Source organism: Myotis nattereri (genome assembly GCF_964212035.1).
Source record: "Myotis nattereri genome assembly, chromosome: 3".
Taxonomy (NCBI): Eukaryota; Metazoa; Chordata; class Mammalia; order Chiroptera; family Vespertilionidae; genus Myotis; species Myotis nattereri.
In genome coordinates this window covers 188,824,133-188,843,253 of record NC_138077.1, presented here as the reverse complement: position 1 = coordinate 188,843,253, position 19,121 = coordinate 188,824,133, and the positions used below count along the sequence as shown (strand labels likewise).

Genomic DNA, 19,121 nt, shown 5'->3' with positions numbered 1-19,121 from the left:
GAGGTCTCCATTGACGGACTTCCCCCTACCCCCCACTCCTTTGATGGCTCAATGTGGATGTTTTCCGTGCAATAATTCAGAAAGTCGACGTGAGTCGCCACGTTGGACCTCATGGATGTAGAGAGCCCTGTCCTGCACAGGCATTTGGTGATTTCTCCACAGGCTAATCCAAAACTGCGGTTCCCAAATGAGCTCTCTTTTCACGGAGTGGTAGTCGGAACCAGGTTCTAGAAGGAGAACTCCCTGCAGGAAGACCGTGATCTTTTCCGATCTGGGTTCCAGGAGCCCAGCACTGGGAGGGACCCTCCATGGGTGTTGGTGATTTGTGAATGAAGAGCAAGGGCGGCCCCGCCTACTTTCCCCCGGAGGTGCGCGCGCCTCTGGTCCTCAATCTACCGCTCGGCGCTCGGCCCGTTCCGTCCCGTCCCATCGATCAGCTCGGCCATCGCGCGCCTGCGCCTTCGGCTGTCAATCGGAGGCGGCGTGCGGAGTGCGGGGAGCGGCGGCGCGCCGGGAGCTGAGGTAAGTCTGCGGCTCTGGCGCTGCCGGGCCGCCTTCGAGCTGCCGGGCGCGGGCGTGGAGCACTGTGCTGGCCACCCAGCCCCGCTTCATCCGAGGGAGGCGGCCCCTCGAGCCTCGCCTGGGAGGGCCTCAGGGAGTACACGGGCGTGCAGAGCCCTAGAGTCGCCAGCTCGAGTCCCTGCGTGACCCGGCCGGCCGGGAAGCCAAGTGTCCAAACTAGAAGAGAACCTGCGGAGAACCCGCGCCAACCACCTCGTGCAACAGGTGGAGAAACTGAGTGTCAGGAGGCGGAGGATCTGCCGAAGTCACAGCGCGTGAACCCCACACCCAGGACCCGACGCCCTTAGCGCAGCGCCCGAACTCCTTCCACGTGAGCCCTTCGTTCACGATGCTCCTGTTTGTAGTTGTTTAGGTGCAAGCAGTGACATATAAGATGGAATACAGTGAGCTCCGTGTGAGAGATCGATTATGACACCGTGTTTTCTCTCACCCGGTTACAAAGGGATGAGGCCCTAGGGCTGTGATGGAAGCGTGTCTGCGCTGCCCTGACCGCCCTCTCCCACTCGAGAGGCCGCGGAGAGACGTTGCCTTGATTCCCATCCCACCGGGTCCCGGCAGTGACTCAGGCATCGACAGCCGCCTGGCGTCGCGGATAGTTATGTCCGTGTTGTCGCCCAGAGCCTCGCAGAGAGCGAGGAGCCCCGGGTCCCCCGGCGCGCGGGTTCTGCGGTCTGTCCGTCTGCACCGGTTCGCCCCCTGCGCCGGGTGGTGAGGGCCACAGACGCCCATTCCCAGACGCCGAGTGCCTGGCGCCTGGCGGGGTGGGGTGGGGATGGGGGGGTGGAGGTCCCGGAATAATACAGCGATGACACAGCCCCCGCCCTCAAGGACCTCGAGGGGAACGGACATTGAAGTCCACGGGCGTTAATGCCTGTGAAGGCAGAGGCGTCTGGACATGGTGGCGAGCAGCACCTGGGCGGGGGAAGGAGCCGCTCTCCCGGGGGTGGGCAGGGTGGGGAATGACTGCTTAGGCCAGATGGTTCGTACCACTGAGTCTTCAAGTGTAATCGGTGACTACTGGGCCCCGGGAAAGGCGCCTGGGAAACAGGAATGGTAACACAGGCCGGAGCGATACAGCAGCGTGGGTCATTGGCAGCGCTAATAATGCTAGCTTTTATAGCGCTGGCCTGGGGCTGGCGTTATTTTGTGAGCCTTACGTAGCTTAACTCATTTCTCCCCCACAACTCTGTGCCGTAGAAACGATCCTTATCCTCACTTAGACCATGAAGAAAAGCGAGGCCTAGGAAAGTGATGTCGCTCGCCCTGCTCGCACAGCTCACCTGGTGGAGCTGGAATTCACACCCAGCCCCTCTGGCTCCAGGGCACTTACCGCCAGGCTCCTTTCTGGGAACTGAGGACGCGAAGAGTTGTAAATGTCAGGCCCCTGGTCACACCACCTGTAAATGGCAGAACCAGAACTCAGACTCGGGCCTTTTTGCTCCGGAAGGACCAGTGCTCTATTTTTAAAAAAAAACACACACATATTTTTATTGATTTTAGAGAGAAAGGGGGAAAGTGAGAGAGAGAGAGAGAGAGAGAGAGAGAGAGAGAGAGAGAGAGAAAGAAACATCAGTGATGAGAATCATTGATTGGCTGCCTCCCACATGCTCCCCACTGGGGATCGAGCTTGCAACCCAGGCATGTGCCCCTGACCAGAATCGAACCCGGGACCCTTTAGTCTGCAGGCCAATGCTCCATCCACTGAGCCAAACCAGCCAGGCCAGTGCTCTACTCTTAATAACGTCAGATGTGAGGGGCGTTATAGAGTGCCAGATTGAAGTTAAATTCTAATCTGAGTCCATGCTTGCTGCCATCGAAACTACCATATCTTTAAGTCTGAACATTGTTCAAAAGCCTTCATTTTGAGTGTAAGCACTGCAGTTTAGATATTAATGCGAGGGGCCCAGGACTGATCATAATGATGGTAAAGGTGCAACATTATTTGTCAATTTTATGTTAAATAAATATCTTTTTCTGAACATTGCATTTCACACTTGTATTAAAAAGATTGCATTATTTGTTGTAAGTCAAAACGTCAAAGAATATTTTTATTTTTTTAATCTTCATCCGAGGATATCTTTAGAGAGAGAGAGAGAGAGAGAGAGAAACATCTATGTGAGAAACATTGATCCGTACCTCCCAGACGTGCTCCGACCTGGGAACGAACCCACAACCTAGGTATGTGCCCTGCCTGGAATCGAACTCACAACCTTTTGGTGTACAGGACGACGCTCCAACCAACTGAGCTACCTGACCGGGGCAAAGAGTGCTTTTATTTTTAATCAATTCGGATTTATGACCTTTCACTGTGCCTCTTTTCTGTGGTAGCTGCTGTAAAGAGATTCTTTTGAAGGTCAGATAGGTTCCTTAAATTTGGATTCCTAAAAAGGAATTCATTTGGATTGTTTCTGCAATTGAGCTTTTCAAATCTAAATCCAGATACAAGCCTACATTTGTGTTTAATATAGTTGGGGGGTAATGAGAAGATGGGAGCAATTGGCTGAATTGTTGGAGGAATCTTAAGTCATTTCATACTTTTCAGAGACCTACTATGCTTGTAGTGTGCAGTTGATTTTAGGCAGAAGTTATAGAAAGTTTCAGGGAATAGGAACTGAATCAGAAGCCCACTTCGTAAACTATTACTTCTTCAAGAGTCAGTGCAAGTATTACTTTCTATAAAACCTTCCCTGTCTTTTCTAAGAAAACTCAGGTATTACCTTCACTATTTGCCTACTTCATCTTGGATATACACTGAGTGGCCAGATTATTATGACCACCCCACCAGTACAATGAAGTGAATTAGTTATGCAAATAATAATAATAATAAAACCTTGAGCCCTGGCCAGTTTGGCTCAGTGGATAAAGCGTCGGCCTGGGGACTGAGAGGTCCTGGGTTCGATTCCAGTCAAGGACATGTATGTTGGTTGCAGGCACATCCCCAGTAGGAGATGTGCAGGAGGCAGCTTATCGATGTTTCTCTCTCATCGATGTTTCTAACTCTCTATCCCTCCCCCTTCCTCTCTGTGGAAAATCAATAAAATATATTTAAAAAATAAAAAAGTAAAAAAATAATAATAAAACCTTGAGAGTATTTGCTTAGGAAGTTTTCAATATTCACTATTTTTGGAAGTGTCAATGAAGTACTGATGGGGTGGTCATAATAATCTGGCCGGTCATAATAATCTGGCCACTCAGTATATCTCTGCAATAGCACTAATGATAGCATGTTATAATTTACTGAATTTGTCTTCTCTACTTAATTGTGAGCAATTCAAGGGCAGAGGCCAGATTTTTTAAATTTATATTCCTTCTCCAGCCTATCTGCCCAGCTGGAGTATATACAGGGTGGCGCAAAAGTAGGTTTGAGGTTGTAAGAACTATAAGTGAAACATACAGTTTATTCTTGTATTATTGTTTATTTAACTAGAGGCCTGGTGCATGAAATTCATGCACTGGGGGGTTGGGGGGTGACGGTGTGCCCTCAGCCCAGCCTGCGCCCTCTCACAGTCCAGTACCCCTCGCTCCTTACCGCCCGCCTGCTCGCTGCTCCTTACCACTTGGTTCGCTGCTCCTTAGTGCTGCCACAGAGGTAGGAGAGGCTCCAACCACTGCCACTGCACTCGCTAGCTGTGAGCCCAGCTTCTGGCTGAGCAGCACTCCCCCTGTGGGAGCGCACTGACCACCAGGTGGCAGCTCCTGCAATGAGCGTCTGCCCCCTGGTGGTCAGTACTCATCATAGCGACCCGTTGTTCTGGTCGTTGTGCCCCATAACAGTTGCTTAGGCTTTTATTATATAGATTATTATATTACTAGAGGCCCAGTGCACAAATTTGTGCTCCTGTGGGCCCCTCAGCCCGGCTTGTGGGATTGGGCCGAAACCAGCTCTCTGACATCCCCCAAGGAGTTCCGGATTGCGAAAGGGTACATGCCAGGCCAAGGGACCCCACCGGCAAGCTAACCTACCCCAGGAGCAAGCTAACCTACCGGTCGGAGCGCCTGCCCCCTGGTGGTCAATGCATGTCCTAGTGAGCGGTTGAGCAGCCTTAGCATATCATTAGCATATTATGCTTTCATTGGTTGAATGGCTGACCGGTCAACCAGACACTTAGCATATTAGGCTTTTATGATATAGGGTTTGCCATACAAAGAATTACAATTTTTGCCTCACCCTGTATTGGTAAGAGAATATGATAAAGATTATGTTTACTACAGCTAAGGAACCTTTCTTATCTGGTTATTGGACTTGGGAGTGATGCATTTGACATAGTGGGTATCAATAGCCTAGATAGAAATAGCATTATTCGTGTGTATGCTTCAATTTTTGTTACTTTTTCCCCTGTTAATTGTTTTTCTCTGTGATTGCAGTTGGTAAAAATGGAATTTCAAGCAGTAGTAATGGCAGTTGGAGGGGGATCTCGGATGACAGACCTGACTTCCAGCATTCCTAAACCTCTTCTTCCAGTTGGGAACAAACCTTTAATTTGGTACCCATTAAACCTGCTTGAGCGTGTTGGATTTGAAGGTGAGCTATGGTAATGACATGCACTTATAAAACTTTTAGGGTGTTTGATCCCAATGATTTGTCGTTTTTATGAGGGTGAGAGAGGAGGATTAATGAGAGCAGACTAGGACTCTGTTGACTGGAGACTGGCCTCTTTAAATTAGGAACATAGGAATACTCTATTGCTGTGTGAAAAAAAGGTTGAGAAATAGTGGGGATTCACACACCTCATACTCAATACTTACTGTTAATCTATATGTGCCAAGTTATATATTAGCACTGGGGTACAGAATTGAAAAGATAACTCAGCCTCTAGTGGTTCTCAGCCTTATTAATGCCACGACCCTTTTTTTTTTTTTTACTTTTATTTAAATGTTTTATTGTTGATACTATTGCAGATGTCCCCCATGTACCTTTTTTTTAAAAATTAAATTTTTATTGTTCAGATTATTACATTTGTTCCTCTTTTTTCCCCCCATAATTCCCCTCCTCCCAGTTCCCACCCCACCCTCCACCCTCACTCCCCACCCACTGTCCTCATCCATAGGTGCATGATTTTTGTTCAGTCTCTTCCTGCATCCCCCTCACTCCTTCCCCCCCCCCAAGAATAGTCAGTCCATTCCCTTTCTATGTCCCTGATACTATTATAATCACCAGTTCATTCTGTTCATCAGATTATTTATTCACTTGATTCTTAGATTCACTTGTTGATAGATGCATATTTGTTGTTCATAATTTGTATCTTTACCTTTTTCTTCTTCTTCTTCCTCTTCTTAAAGGATACCTTTCAGCATTTCATATAATCCTGGTTTGGTGGTGATGAACTCCTTTAGCTTTTCCTTATCTGTGAAGCTCTTTATCTGACCTTCAATTCTGAATGATAGCTTTGCTGGATAAAGTAATCTTGGTTGTAGGTTCTTGGTATTCATCACTTTGAATATTTGTTGCCACTCCCTTCTGGCCTGCAAAGTTTCTGTTGAAAAATCAGCTGACATTCGTATGGGTACTCCCTTGTAGGTAACTGACTTTCTTTTTCTTGCTGCTTTTAAGATTCTCTCTTTGTCTTTTGCTCTTGGCATTTTAATTATGTTGTGTCTTGGTGTGGTCCTCTTTGGATTCCTTTTGTTTGGGGTTCTCTGCGCTTCCTGGACTTGTAAGTCTATTTCTTTCACCAGGTAGGGGAAGTTTTCTGTCATTATTTCTTCAAATAGGTTTTCAATATCTTGCTCTCTCTCATCTTCTGGCACCCCTATAATTCTGATGTTGGTATGCTTGAAGCTGTCCCAGAGGCTCCTTACAGTATCTTCGTATTTTCGGATTCTTTTTTCATTTTGCTTTTCCGGTTGGGTGTTTTTTGCTTTTTCGCTTTTCAAATCTTTGACTTGATTCTTGCTCTCCTTTGGTCTGCTGTTTGGTGTCTGTATAATATTCTTTATTTCAGTCACTGTATGCTTAATTTCTAGTTGGTTCTTTATCACAACCTCGAGGGTCTCATTAGATTTCTTGTAGATCTCATTAAGTTTATCGGCAGTTTCTAGAAAATTATTGAAAGACCTTAAAAGTGCGGTTTTGAGCTCTATATCCTCCATTTCTGTCATGTTTCTTTGTCTCCACATTTTTTATGCTTTCTTGGTGCACCCCCTTGTGGTCTTTGTGCGCAGTCTTGTAGTTAAGCCTTGATTGTTGTCGGTAATACTGGGGGTGATTTGACCTCCAGGCCAACTGGCTATGAGAATCTGCCACGACCCTTTAATACAGTTCCTCATGTTGTGGTGACCCCCTACCATAAAATTATTTTCGTTGCTACTTCATAACTGTAATTTTGCTACTGTTATGAATCATATTGTAAATATCTGATATGCAGGATGTATTTTCATTGTTACAAATTGAACATAATTAAAGCATAGTGATTAATCACAAAAACAATATGTAATTATATATATGTTTTCTGATGATCTTAGGCGACCCCTGTGAAAGGGTCGTTCGACCCCGAAAGGGGTCGCGACCCACAAGTTGAGAACCGCTGGGATAGAGTGTCAGCCTGTGGACCAAAGGGAACCGGGTTCAATTCTGATCAAGGTCATGTACCTCAATTTCTGGGTCCTCCCTGGTCCAGGCCCTGATTGGGGTGTGTGCAGGAGGCAACTAATCAATGTGTTTCTCTCACGTCAATATTTCTCTCTGTCTTTCCCTCTCTTTCTTCCACTCTCTAAAAATCAATGGAAAAATATCCTCGGGTGAGGATTAAAAAGAAAAACAAAAGATAACTCAGGTCCTGATCTCCATTAGACCTTAAAGTCTAACAGAGAGATACACATATAAATCGATTATCACTGTGTAGTATGGTAAATGTTACAATGGAGGTACATTGTAAGTGCTTGGGTATACAGAGGAAGTTGCTGTTTCAACTTGAGGGATTCAGGGAACACTTCACAGAGTAGCTGACCTTGAGTTAATTCTTGAAAACATAAATTATCAGATTGACATGCGAGGAGAGAGTATTCCATGCAGAAATGATGAGATACAGACTCATGATCAGTACAGCATGTTCTGGCAACTGCTATTCATTCTATGTGGCTATAATATAAACTATAAGGAGGCGTATTATATGTAATGAGAGAGTTAAGCAGGGGTCATGCTATAAAGTGCGTTGCCTTTCGTGCTGAGGAATTTAGATTTTTTTTCCCTGAATGCAGTGGGAAAACAGTGAAAGGTTTAAACAAAAGTATAATGTGGTTAGATTGGTATTTTAGTTATTCTATGTCAAGCATGTCCTTTGCATCTTTAGATAAACTTTAGAATTAGCTTATCAATATCTACAAAAAGGGTTGATGGGATTTTGATTATGATTGAATTGAATCTATAGACCAATAGGAAGAAAATTCACATCATAATAATACTGAGTCTTCTGATCCATGAGCATGGTATATCTCTCTATTTATTTATATCTTCTGTAATTTTATAGTTTTCGTGTGTAGGACTTAAACATATTTTATTAAATTTATCTCAAGTAGTTTATATTTTTGATGCTATTGTAAATGGTAATTGTTATACAATATTCTAATTTCCAGTTGTTTGTTGCTAATACATAAAAATACAGGTTGTTTTTTTTAAATATTTTTTTTATTGATTTCAGAGAGGAAGGGAGAGGGAGAGAGAGATAGAAACATCAGTGATGAGAAAGAATCACCAATCGGCTGCCTCCCGCACACCCCCCACTGGGGATTAAGCCCTCAACCCAGGCATGTGCCCTTGATTAGAATCAAACCTGGGACCCTTCAGTCTCCAGGCCGATGCTCTATCAACTGAGGCAAACTAGCTAATGCAAAAAACCGCAGTTTTTTATACTAACCTTTTTATCCTGCAACTTTGCTTAATACATTTATTAATTCTGATAGCTTTTTTGTAGATACTTCAGGATTTTCTATAATTTGACCTAATTGACATTTGTAGAACATTTCACCCAATAAAGCAGAATATACATTCTTTTCAAGTACTTTTACCAAGATAGACTATATTTTTAGAAACAAAACAGTTCTCAATAAATGTATAAGGATTAGAATCATACAAACTATATTCTCTGACCATGGTAGAGTTAAATTAGACATCAATAACAGAAAGATATCAAGAGAATCCTAAGAATTTGGAGATTAAATCACATTCTTCTACATAATCTGTATGTTTAAGAAGAAATCACAAGGGAAATTAGAAAATATTTTGAATTTACTGAAAATTAAATACACTGTATTAAAATTTGATATAGCTAAAGTTCTGTTTATAGGAAAATTTATAGCATTAAGCACTATAGTAGAAAAGAAGAAATGTCTCAAATTATCATCAAAGTTCTTTCAGAAACTAGAAGAAGAAGAGCAAATGAAACCTAAATAAGTAGAAAGAAGATTTTTAAAAATATAAAAGTAGCCCTGGCCGTTGTGGCTGAGTTGGTAGGGCAACTTCCTGTGCACTGAAAGGTTGCTGGTTTGATTCCCAGGTTGCTGGCTCCATGCCCCAGTTGTGGGCTTGATCCCCACTAGGGGTTGTGCAGGAGACAGCTGATCGATGTTTCACTCTCACATCGATGTTTCTCTCTTCCTCTCTCTCTAAAAATCAGTTTAAAATCTTTAGCTTAGCCGGCTTGGCTCAGTGGTTGTGTCAACCTATGAATCAGGAGATCTCGGTTTGATTCCCGTTTGGGCCACGTGCTGGCTCGATCCCACGGTCCCCAGTGTGGGGCATGCAGGACATGGATCAATGATTCTCATCATTGATGTTTCTGTCTCTCTCTCCCTCTCTCTTCCTCTCTGAAATCAATAAAAATATATCTTTTGAAAAAAGAATATTAGATGATCAAGTTTTAAAAAGATAAGAGCAGAAATAAATGAAATAGAAAACAAAAGCATTAGAGAAAAATCAATAAAATTGTTAAGTCTTTAGTTAGATTGATCTGGGAAAAAAAGAGTAAAGAAATTACTAATACAGACAGTCCTCGGGTTATGTCGGACTCGATGTATGTTGTTTCGTGGTTACATCGCCATCTCCCATTTATTTATTAAAAAAAAATGTTCCATCATTTCGATGTATGTACATATGTGCTTTATTTTTTTATTATTTATTTACCACAAGTAAAGGTCAGGAATTGTTATCTTTCTTTAAAATTTTTTTTTACTGTTTCACTTCAATACTGCTGTGTATGTGCTTCATGTGAATGACGTAGGTGCTTATGTAGGTGGGTTCTGACTTACAGCGAAAATCGCGTTTAGGAACGGATCTCTGACGTAACCCAAGGACCTACTGTAACAGTAATGAGAGAGGAGACATATCTACAGATCCTATAGACATTAAAAAGATAAGGGAATACTATGAACAACTTTATAGTAATAAATTTGATAAATTAGATTTACAGGTTTTTTGTTTTGTTTTGTTTTTGATTAGTTAAATCTTTATTGTTCAGATTATTACATTTGTTCCTCTTTTTTCCCCCCCTAACTCCCCTCCACCCAGTTCCCACCCCACCCTCCTCCCTCACTCCCCATCCACTGTCCTCATCCATAGGTACACGATTTTTGTCCAGTCTCTTCCCGCATCCCCCTTGCCGGGAGCTGGTCCATGCTTGCTGTTTCAAGGGACCTGGCATATATGGCATACTATTCTTAATATGTTTGCTCACCTTCTTGGCACTATGTGTTTTAACCAAGGTCTCTGAGAAAGGTTGTTTCCCCAGGTAGGGATTTTCCCCTGAAGTTAGGAAGGGAATAAAACCTCTTAACTAAGTGCCAGGTGGGTAATTAATCACTTTAACTACGAACAATCATGCTTGAGCTACATAATCTTTACTCCCTGGAATGGAGATAAGGGACGCCCTAACCTTTGAAATAGAGATTGATAGGATTGGAATCAACTGGTATAAATACAGATGTAAGAAGACAGAGAGAGAGACAGAACCTAGGCACAGAACCTACACAGAACGTTCTCTAGAGACAGAAGAACTTCGCTGGAGAGAACATGGCAAAAGATCCTGGACAGAAACTGGCCTCAGAACCTAGAGACAGAACCTAGCGAGAGAACATGGCAAAAGATCCTGGACTGAACCTGACTACAGAAATTGGCAAGAGAACCTGACTAGAACCCGGTGACTGAACCTGGCTGGAGAACCTGGACAGAACCTGGCTGGAGAACCTAGCGAGGGAACATGGCTACAGAACCTGGCTGGAGAACCTGGACAGAACCTGGCTGGAGAACCTAGTGAGGGAACTTGGCTACAGAACCTGGCTGGAGAACCTGGAGAACCTGGCTGGAGAACCTAGCAAGACAACATGGACATAGAACCTGGCTGGAGATCCAGAGCAGAACCTCTCTGGAGATCCAGACCAGAACTTGGCTGGAGATCCTGGCTAGAGATCCTGGCTAGGCTGCTGATCAACTGAACACTGTCTCCATGTCATTCCTTCTTCGCCAACTCCGTCCACGCCTTTGGGGACCCCTGGACCCGCTGGGGTTGGACCCCAACACCCCCTCACCCCGTTCCCCCCCAAGAATAGCCAGTCCACTCCCTTTCTATGCCCCTGATTCTATTATAATCACCAGTTCATTCTGTTCATCAAATTATTCACTTGATTTTCAGATTCACTTGTTGATAGATGTGTATTTGTTGTTCATAATTTGTATCTTTACCTTTTTCTTCTTCTTCCTCTTCTTAAAGGATACCTTTCAGCATTTCATATAATACTGGTTTGGTGGTGATGAACTTCTTTAGCTTTTCCTTATCTGTGAAGCTCTTTATCTGACCTTCAATTCTGAATGATACCTTTGCTGGATAAAGTAATCTTGGTTGTAGGTTCTTGGTATTCATCACTTTGAATATTTGTTGCCACTCCCTTCTGGCCTGCAAAGTTTCTGTTGAAAAATCAGCTGACATTCGTATGGGTACTCCCTTGTAGGTAACTGACTTTCTTTCTCTTGCTGCTTTTAAGATTCTCTCTTTGTCTTTTGCTCTTGGCATTTTAATTATGATGTGTCTTGGTGTGGTCCTCTTTGGATTCCTTTTGTTTGGGGTTCTCTGCGCTTCCTGGACTTGTAAGTCTATTTCTTTCACCAGGTAGGGGAAGTTTTCTGTCATTATTTCTTCAAATAGTGTTTCAATATCTTGCTCTCTCTCATCTTCTGGCACCCCTATAATTCTGATGTTGGTATGCTTGAAGCTGTCCCATTGGCTCCTTACAGTATCTTCGTATTTTTGGATTTTTTTTTCATTTTGCTTTTCCGGTTGGGTGTTTTTTGCTTCTTCGTATTTCAAATCGTTGACTTGATTCTTGCAATCCTCTAGTCTGCTGTTGGAACTCTGTATAATATTCTTTATTTCAGTCAGTGTATGCTTAATTTCTAGTTGGTCCTTTATCACAACCTCGAGCCTCTCATTAGATTTCTTGTAGGTCTCATTAAGTTTATCAGCAGTTTCTAGAAAATTCTTGAAAAACCTTAAAAGTGTGGTTTTGAACTCTATATCCAGTTGTTTGCTTTCCTCCATTTCTGTCATTTGTGTCCTTTTCCTTTGTCTCTGTATTTTTTATGCTTCCCTGTGTTGATAAAGTGGTTTTCTGTGCTACGGGTCCACTAGGGCCAGTGGTTCAGCCACCCCAATTACCTGAGGAGGACACTCTTGGTACACCCCCTTGTGGTCTTTGTGCACAGTCTTGTTGTAGTTAAGCCTTGATTGTTGTAGGTATCACTGGGAGGAATTGACCTCCAGGCAATTGGCTGTGAGAATCAGCTGTCTGCAGTGGGAGAACTTCTGTGCTGGAGACACCCCTCTGAGGCAAGAGTTGCTTCAATGGAGCTTTGGTGCTCACTGAGTCTGCCCCCTGAGTGTGTCCTTTATGGTTCCATGGAGCTGCAAACTGGATGGTCCCACTCTGACCTCTGGGTACATTGGCTCCTGGATCTCTAGGGAGGTGCTAATCTAGCCTCTGCCTTTGGCTATCCAGCAAAAGCCTCCCTGCAGGGCTTTGGCGGGGCGGGTCCCACGGGATCAACAGGGCAGGGCTAGCAGTTATGTCTGCTCTCAGAGGCTCCGCTTCTCAATATCCTGGTAATCACTGCAAGTCCCTCAGAGAGAAAGCTGCCCTCGAGTTCCCACCGATGCCAGACAGTCCCACTTCTCCCGTATGAGTCTGGGTCCCCAGAGACTCGCCCAGAACTGGAGCTCAGAGCCTGAGACTCCCTCCTGATTGAAAACGACAACCGCTCCCTTAGCCGCCAGCCCGCTCCTCATGCACCTCCGCACCTTAGTATTTTACTTCTGCACTGCACTTCCTCTGAGTCTCGGTATGCTTTTCTCTTTCCTTCTAGTTGTAGAATTTCCACTCAGCCAGCCTTCCTGTGGTTCTGGATGATGTTCGTTCCGCCTTTTAGTTGCATTTTTGAAGTGGTTGTTCGAGGCAGCAAACTCCGGTGTTTACCTATGCCACCATCTTGGTTTCTCCAGATTTACAGTTTTTAAAAATTGCTTTAGAAGCTATATGAGGAATGAATTTTAAGGAGTCAAGACTATAAACAGGGCGATGAGTTAGATTGATACAAAAGTCCACACCAGCAATGGAGAGGGCCTGAACTAAAGAAGTAGCACTTAGGATGGAGAAGAGGGAACATTTGAGAAAGTTGATGATTAAGAGGAGGGGAAGTAGGAAAAAAAGAGAAGCGTTCCCTCTACTTTTTGCTTGTGTGACTAGGATCAGTGGTGGGCAAACTGTGGCTCGCGAGTCACATGCGGCTCTTTGGCGCCTTGAATGTGGCTCTTCCTAAGCCTTAGGAGTACACTAATTAAGTTAATAACAATGTACCTACCTATATAGTTTAAGTTTAAAAAATTTGGCTCTCAAAAGAAATTTCAATCATTATACTGTTGATATTTGGCTCTGTTGACTAATGAGTTTGCCGACCACTGGACTAGGTGATAGCATTAACTAGGAAAGGGAATAAGAGACAAGGAACAGGTTTGAATGAAGATAATGAGTTTAGCTTTGACCACAATGAGTTTGAAGTGCCCTATATGTAGTTAGATATAGCAAATCCAAGGACTGGATGGAGGTGGTGCTAGATCCTAGGGCCCAGTCTTGTGATCCATTGATCATTCCACTATGAGAACTGCCTTCCTGAAACAAACCCATAACATTTCTATGAAGTAGTCTATTTGACATTGATTTAAGAGATATGTTTTAGAAGAAATTTTGTTTTTAGAGCTCAGTTGCACAGGTGAAGGACACACCTTAACATACTTTAAAATCTCATAATTTCTGTTAATTACGTTTTTTGGATACATCATCTGTAACTTTTTTTTTTCTTTTTACTTTTACTCTAGGTATAGTTAGTTATGCTTAGGGGTGACCTTTTGTGGTATATTTAATACCCCCTACATAAAAAATTCCTTCTCACTAAGGAATGGGAGAGTGCTTACTAAACATAGTATTCTGGAGTTTAATAACCAAGTCATGATTTTAGAGAAGTTAACATAGACCTTAGCTTTTGTCTCTCTCCATACAGAAAAGTCTTGGTCCAATTATTAGACTGACTTTTGCAGTTGTTACTTCTTTCACTCTATCTACTCTACCTAAAATCTCCGCTTCTTCTCTTTGAAATCCTGAACAGCATCAATCACCTTGTCCTCTATCCTTCCATCACACTTTGGTTTTCTATCTTAGTACCTCTCAATGCCTGTTTCATGCTGTAGTTAATGGCCTGGGGGACTGATCTCTCTGAGAGCAGATACTATATCTAATTCATTTTTGTAATGTCAGCATTTTACATAAATATGTACTAAAGAAATTTTTGTAAATTACATAATTGTACACCTGAAACCTGTATAATTTTATTAACCAGTGTCACCCCAATCATTTCAATAAAAATATTTTTAATTAGAATAAATTTTTGTTGTACTTAAAATTCATCGTGTCCTCAAAGGCCATCCCTTCCATGATACCGTCCTTAACCATTTCCATGTATAATTTCTTCATGTTAGGTTTCTTAAAAATAAGAACCATGTTGAGTTCATTTCTGAATTCTCAGTGCCTATTTGTTCTGTACATATTAAATGTATTTGTATTTATTGGATGAATGAGTAAGTTAGTGACTAAAAGAAAGCAGAGTAGGGAGAGGAAGAAAGAAGAAAAAAAAGGAAGAACGAAGGTTAAATGATTTGAAAAAAAAAAAAAAGAAAGAAAGAAGGGAAGAAAATAGAAAAGAATGCTTACAGTGAAAGAGAGAGATAATTGTGACCTGGCATACTATAATGGAACAAGTGGAAATTTTTCCACTATAGAGATGCTAAAATTCAATCTTCAGACGTCAGCAACATATGTTATGTTACAGTGGATTTACATTACCCTACCCAAGATCCATGACAAAACCCCAAGTTTTCTAGCATTGGTTGATAGCTTCATGGATAAAATAAAGACATCTGTTATGTGAAAATTGCCTCTAACGAGGGTTCATTGTGGCTACCTCATAGGAAATGGTGATAGCTCTTTCTCTGTAGTGAATGAAGATTTAAAATGGGATCCCATTTGTATATGCTTTGATGAATGCTCTTCTGGGTTCTTTACATCAAGAAGCATCATGTAATATGTTAAAGTGAGGGCTCTAATTAGACAGACCTGACTTTTATCTTGAATCCATTGCTTACTAATCATGTGACCCTGAACAAAGTTAAACAACATAAAGTCCCAGTTTCCTCATTTGTAAAATGAGATTATTATTAAGAATTGAGAGAACGCAGTAAAATACATTGAAAAGGCTCAACAATATGAACTGTTAGAAACAGACCAAATCTAATTAAAATAGATAAATCATTATCTAAATGAATGAGTTTTTTTATTTTTCCTTCTTTTTTTTCTTTTGTGCTGTAGAAGTCATTGTCATTACAACCAGAGATGTCCAAAAGGCTTTATCTGCAGAATTCAAGATGAAAATGAAGCTAGATATAGTGTGTATTCCTGATGAGGCTGACAAGGGAACTGCAGATTCTCTGCGCCACATATATCCAAAACTTAAGGTGAAAAACTATTTCTTGATTTTTATTGTTTATAAAAGGTAAATGTTATCTTATGTTTTTCCAGTGCTTTATAGTTTACAATGCTTTTTAAAATATATATTATTACATCACATACTTTGTTGTGCATGTACTCTTCAACTCTTTTTAGTTTAATTACTAAGTAAATATTTAGACATTTAGTCAGTCACTGGTTTCCAATATTTTAAGGTAATAGTACATCTTTATGAAAAAAATATATATACTTCAAATTTACTTTAAAACATTCTATTTATATGAAATTAACGAATAAGCAAAATTATTAGATAGATTAACTGGAAAGAAGTACAAAGGAACTTTAAAAAATGGCAGATCCCGCCCTGGCTGGTTTGGCTCAGTGGATAGAGTGTCAGCCTTCGCACTGAAGGGTCCCAGGTTCAAATCTGGTCAAGGGCACATGCCCAAGTTGTGGGCTTGATCCCCAGTAGGGGGTATGCAAGAAGCAGCCAGTCAATGATTCCCTCTCATCATTGATGCTTCTATCACTCTCTACCTCTCCCTTCCTCTCTGAAATCAATAAAAATATATTTAATAAATAAATAAATAAATTGCAGATCCCCTCACATGATAATATTTAAACTTTTAGTCTCCTTTGGTTAAGAAACTAACAAGGACCCTAGTTGGTTTGGCTCAGTGGATAGAGCATCAGCCTGTGGACTAAAGAGTTTTGGCTTCAATTCTGGTCAAGGGCACATGCCCAGGTTGTAGGCTTGATCCCCAGTAGGGGGTGTGCAAGAGGCAGCCATTCAATGATTCTCTCTTATCATTGATGTTTCTATCTCTCTCTCCCCTCTCCCTTCCTCTCTGAAATCAATAAAAATATATATATTTTTAAAAGATACTAACAAGGGCATATGGAAATGAGTACACAGTCTCCCAGTGGCTGGTGGCCCACAAACTGAGAAACAGCCATCATAAATTATTCTAAAATTGATATTCTTTTGAAAAAGTCTAGTCTGTGTGATAACGTTGACATCTTGTTTGAATTGGGGGGCAGACCTTCTTCTGCTATTTCTGGTGACTGCAAACTGATGTATTAATATGTTCAACCTACCTATGCATTGAAGAACAAAAATTTATGCAGAAATGTACATGGCCCTCCCTTCCCTTTAGGGGGGGGGGATAATTTACACACAGTAAAATACAGATATTAATGGGTTCAATGGGTTTTGAAAAATATATACATCCAATTTACCATTACCCAAATCTAGAACATTTCCTTCACCTCTGAAATTTCCTTTGTGTTTCTTATTAGTCAGTCCCCCACCTATAGAGTCAACTGCTATTCTGATTTCTGTCAGCATATCTTAATTTTGCTTATTTATGAACTAGATATAAATGGAATCATACAATTTTATTCTGGTTTATTTTGTTTAACATAATATTTTTCAGAAACATCAATGAAAGAGAATCATTGATCAACTGCCTCCTGCATGCCCCACACTGGGGATCAAGCCCACAATCCGGGCATGTGCCCCGACTGGGAATGGAACCCTGACTCCTGGTCCCATAGGTCGATGCTCTACCATTGAGTCACACTGGCCAGGCTAATTATATCTTCTTTTTTTTTTTTTAATCATTTCAGAGAGGAAGGAAGGGAGAGAGAGAAATAGAAACATCAGTGATAAGAGAGAATCATTGACCAGCGGCCTCCTGCACACCCCTCACTGGGGATCTAGCCTTCAACCTGGGCATGTGCCCCCGACCGGAATCGAACCTGGGACCATTCAGTCCACAGGCAGATGCTCTATCCACTGAGCAAAACTGGCCAGGGCGATTATATCTTTTTTTTTTTAAATATATTTTATTGATTTTTTACAGAGAGGAAGGGAGAGGGATAGAGAGCTAGAAACATCGATGAGAGAGAAACATCGATCAGCTGCCTCCTGCACACTCCCCACTGGGGATGTGCCCGCAACCAAGGTACATGCCCTTGACTGGAATCGAACCTGGGACCCTTGAGTCTGCAGGCTGACCCTCTATCCACTAAGCCAGACCGGCTAGGGCGCGATTATATCTTTTTAGTCTCTTTTACTCTAAAACAGTCTCCCCTCCAACCACTTTTTTTCCTTATGCCACTTACTTTTCAAAGAAACCGATTATTTGTCCTGTAGAACATCCCACATCTTTGGTATGTCCAATTGCTTTCTACTGGTGTCATTTAACTTTTTTCTTTTTCCCAGATTAGATTCAATTTCAACTTTTTTGGGAATAATATTTCATATGTGTAATCTCTATTGTATTGTATCCAGATCTGAAATCAGACATTTCTTTAAAAAGCCCAAAGTTTCCTATGCACAGTTTTTTATATGTCAATCATACTTCAATAAAGTAGTTTAACAAAGGGCTTACTTTTTCCTTCGAGACAGCCCTCTTGTGAGCCATCCATTCTCTCTTCAAATCTCTCTACTGGTTGCTCTCTAGGCTGTTGCAGAGCTGTCATCCTGGGGCTTCTCTTTACCATCGTTCTGGGAATTCCCTTCTCCCTCCTGTGTTGGATGCCAGGTTCCCAGATCCCATGTTTTTCTCTTTCTTGGTTTACTTCCTCATTTCAAAGGAACCCAAACTTTATTGGCTTCTCAAAGAAAGAGCACAGAAGGTAAATATTTTGAGAACTTGCATGTTTGAGAATGTTTTATTCCATCCTTTTCTTGAATGACAACTTACCTTTGTATAGAATTCTAAATTAGAAGTAATGTTCTTCAGAATTTTGTGTCCCAAGCCCAGAGACAGACAAACCTTCTAGGTGACTCCCTGTGCTGTAGGTAGATTATTTTTTCTCTGAAGTTTACCCTTTCACTGAGGTCCCCTTTATGTAAGGTCTCAGTTCAAATTTCCTGCTTCGTATCAGCTTCAAGACACTTATTTTGACCCAATGAAGCCTTTAAAAGCCTCAGGTAAGCCCGGCTGGCATGGCTCAATGGTTGAGCATCAACATATGAACCAGGCGGTCACAGTTAAATTCCAAGTCAGGGTACATCCCCAGGTTGCAGGCTCAATCTGCAGTGTGGGACATGCAGGAGGCAGATGATCAATGATTCTCTCTCATCATTGAAGTTTCTATCTCTCTCTCACCCTCTGTCTTCCTCTCTGAAATCAATAAAAACAAAACCAAGCAAAAAAAAAAAACACCTCAGTTAGGGTAGCCAATGTTTCAACTAAGTGTTCATTTCCTTCTTCAGTTCTGGTGCTTGGTATTTTCCTTTTCTTTCTTATAAGTTTGACTATATTTGCAGTAATGTCTTATCCAAAGTTTTTAGGTGGTCATAACAGAATTTTTGGGTTCTTAGTTCACCAGTTTTCCAAAACCATAGGCCTACATGCTAGATACTTAACGTACATTATTTCATTTAATTCTCCCACTACACTCAGGTAGATACTATCTTTATCCACATTTTATAGATGAGAAGGATAGGGCTCAGAGAGCTTGAGTAACTTGCCTAAAGTTCAGGTGGAAAG

The 19,121-nt window shown here is 42.0% G+C and overlaps 1 protein-coding gene across 3 annotated transcripts in view; it reads left to right on the top strand.

Annotated features, from left to right (window-relative positions):
* The first annotated feature begins 460 nt into the window (after positions 1 to 460).
* Positions 461 to 19,121, top strand: part of EIF2B3 (eukaryotic translation initiation factor 2B subunit gamma) — a 92,340-nt gene continuing 73,679 nt past the window's right edge. Inside the window, exons 1-3 of one of the 3 annotated variants that reach the window (XM_081085829.1) lie at positions 461 to 522; positions 4,948 to 5,104; positions 15,481 to 15,626. In XM_081085829.1, the coding sequence (XP_080941955.1) occupies positions 4,957 to 5,104; positions 15,481 to 15,626 (294 nt within the window). In that variant the 5' untranslated portion in view covers positions 461 to 522; positions 4,948 to 4,956. Of the gene's footprint in view, positions 893 to 4,947; positions 5,105 to 15,480; positions 15,627 to 19,121 lie in introns of all 3 variants that reach the window. The other 2 variants (XM_081085831.1, XM_081085830.1) reach the window with 2 other exon arrangements.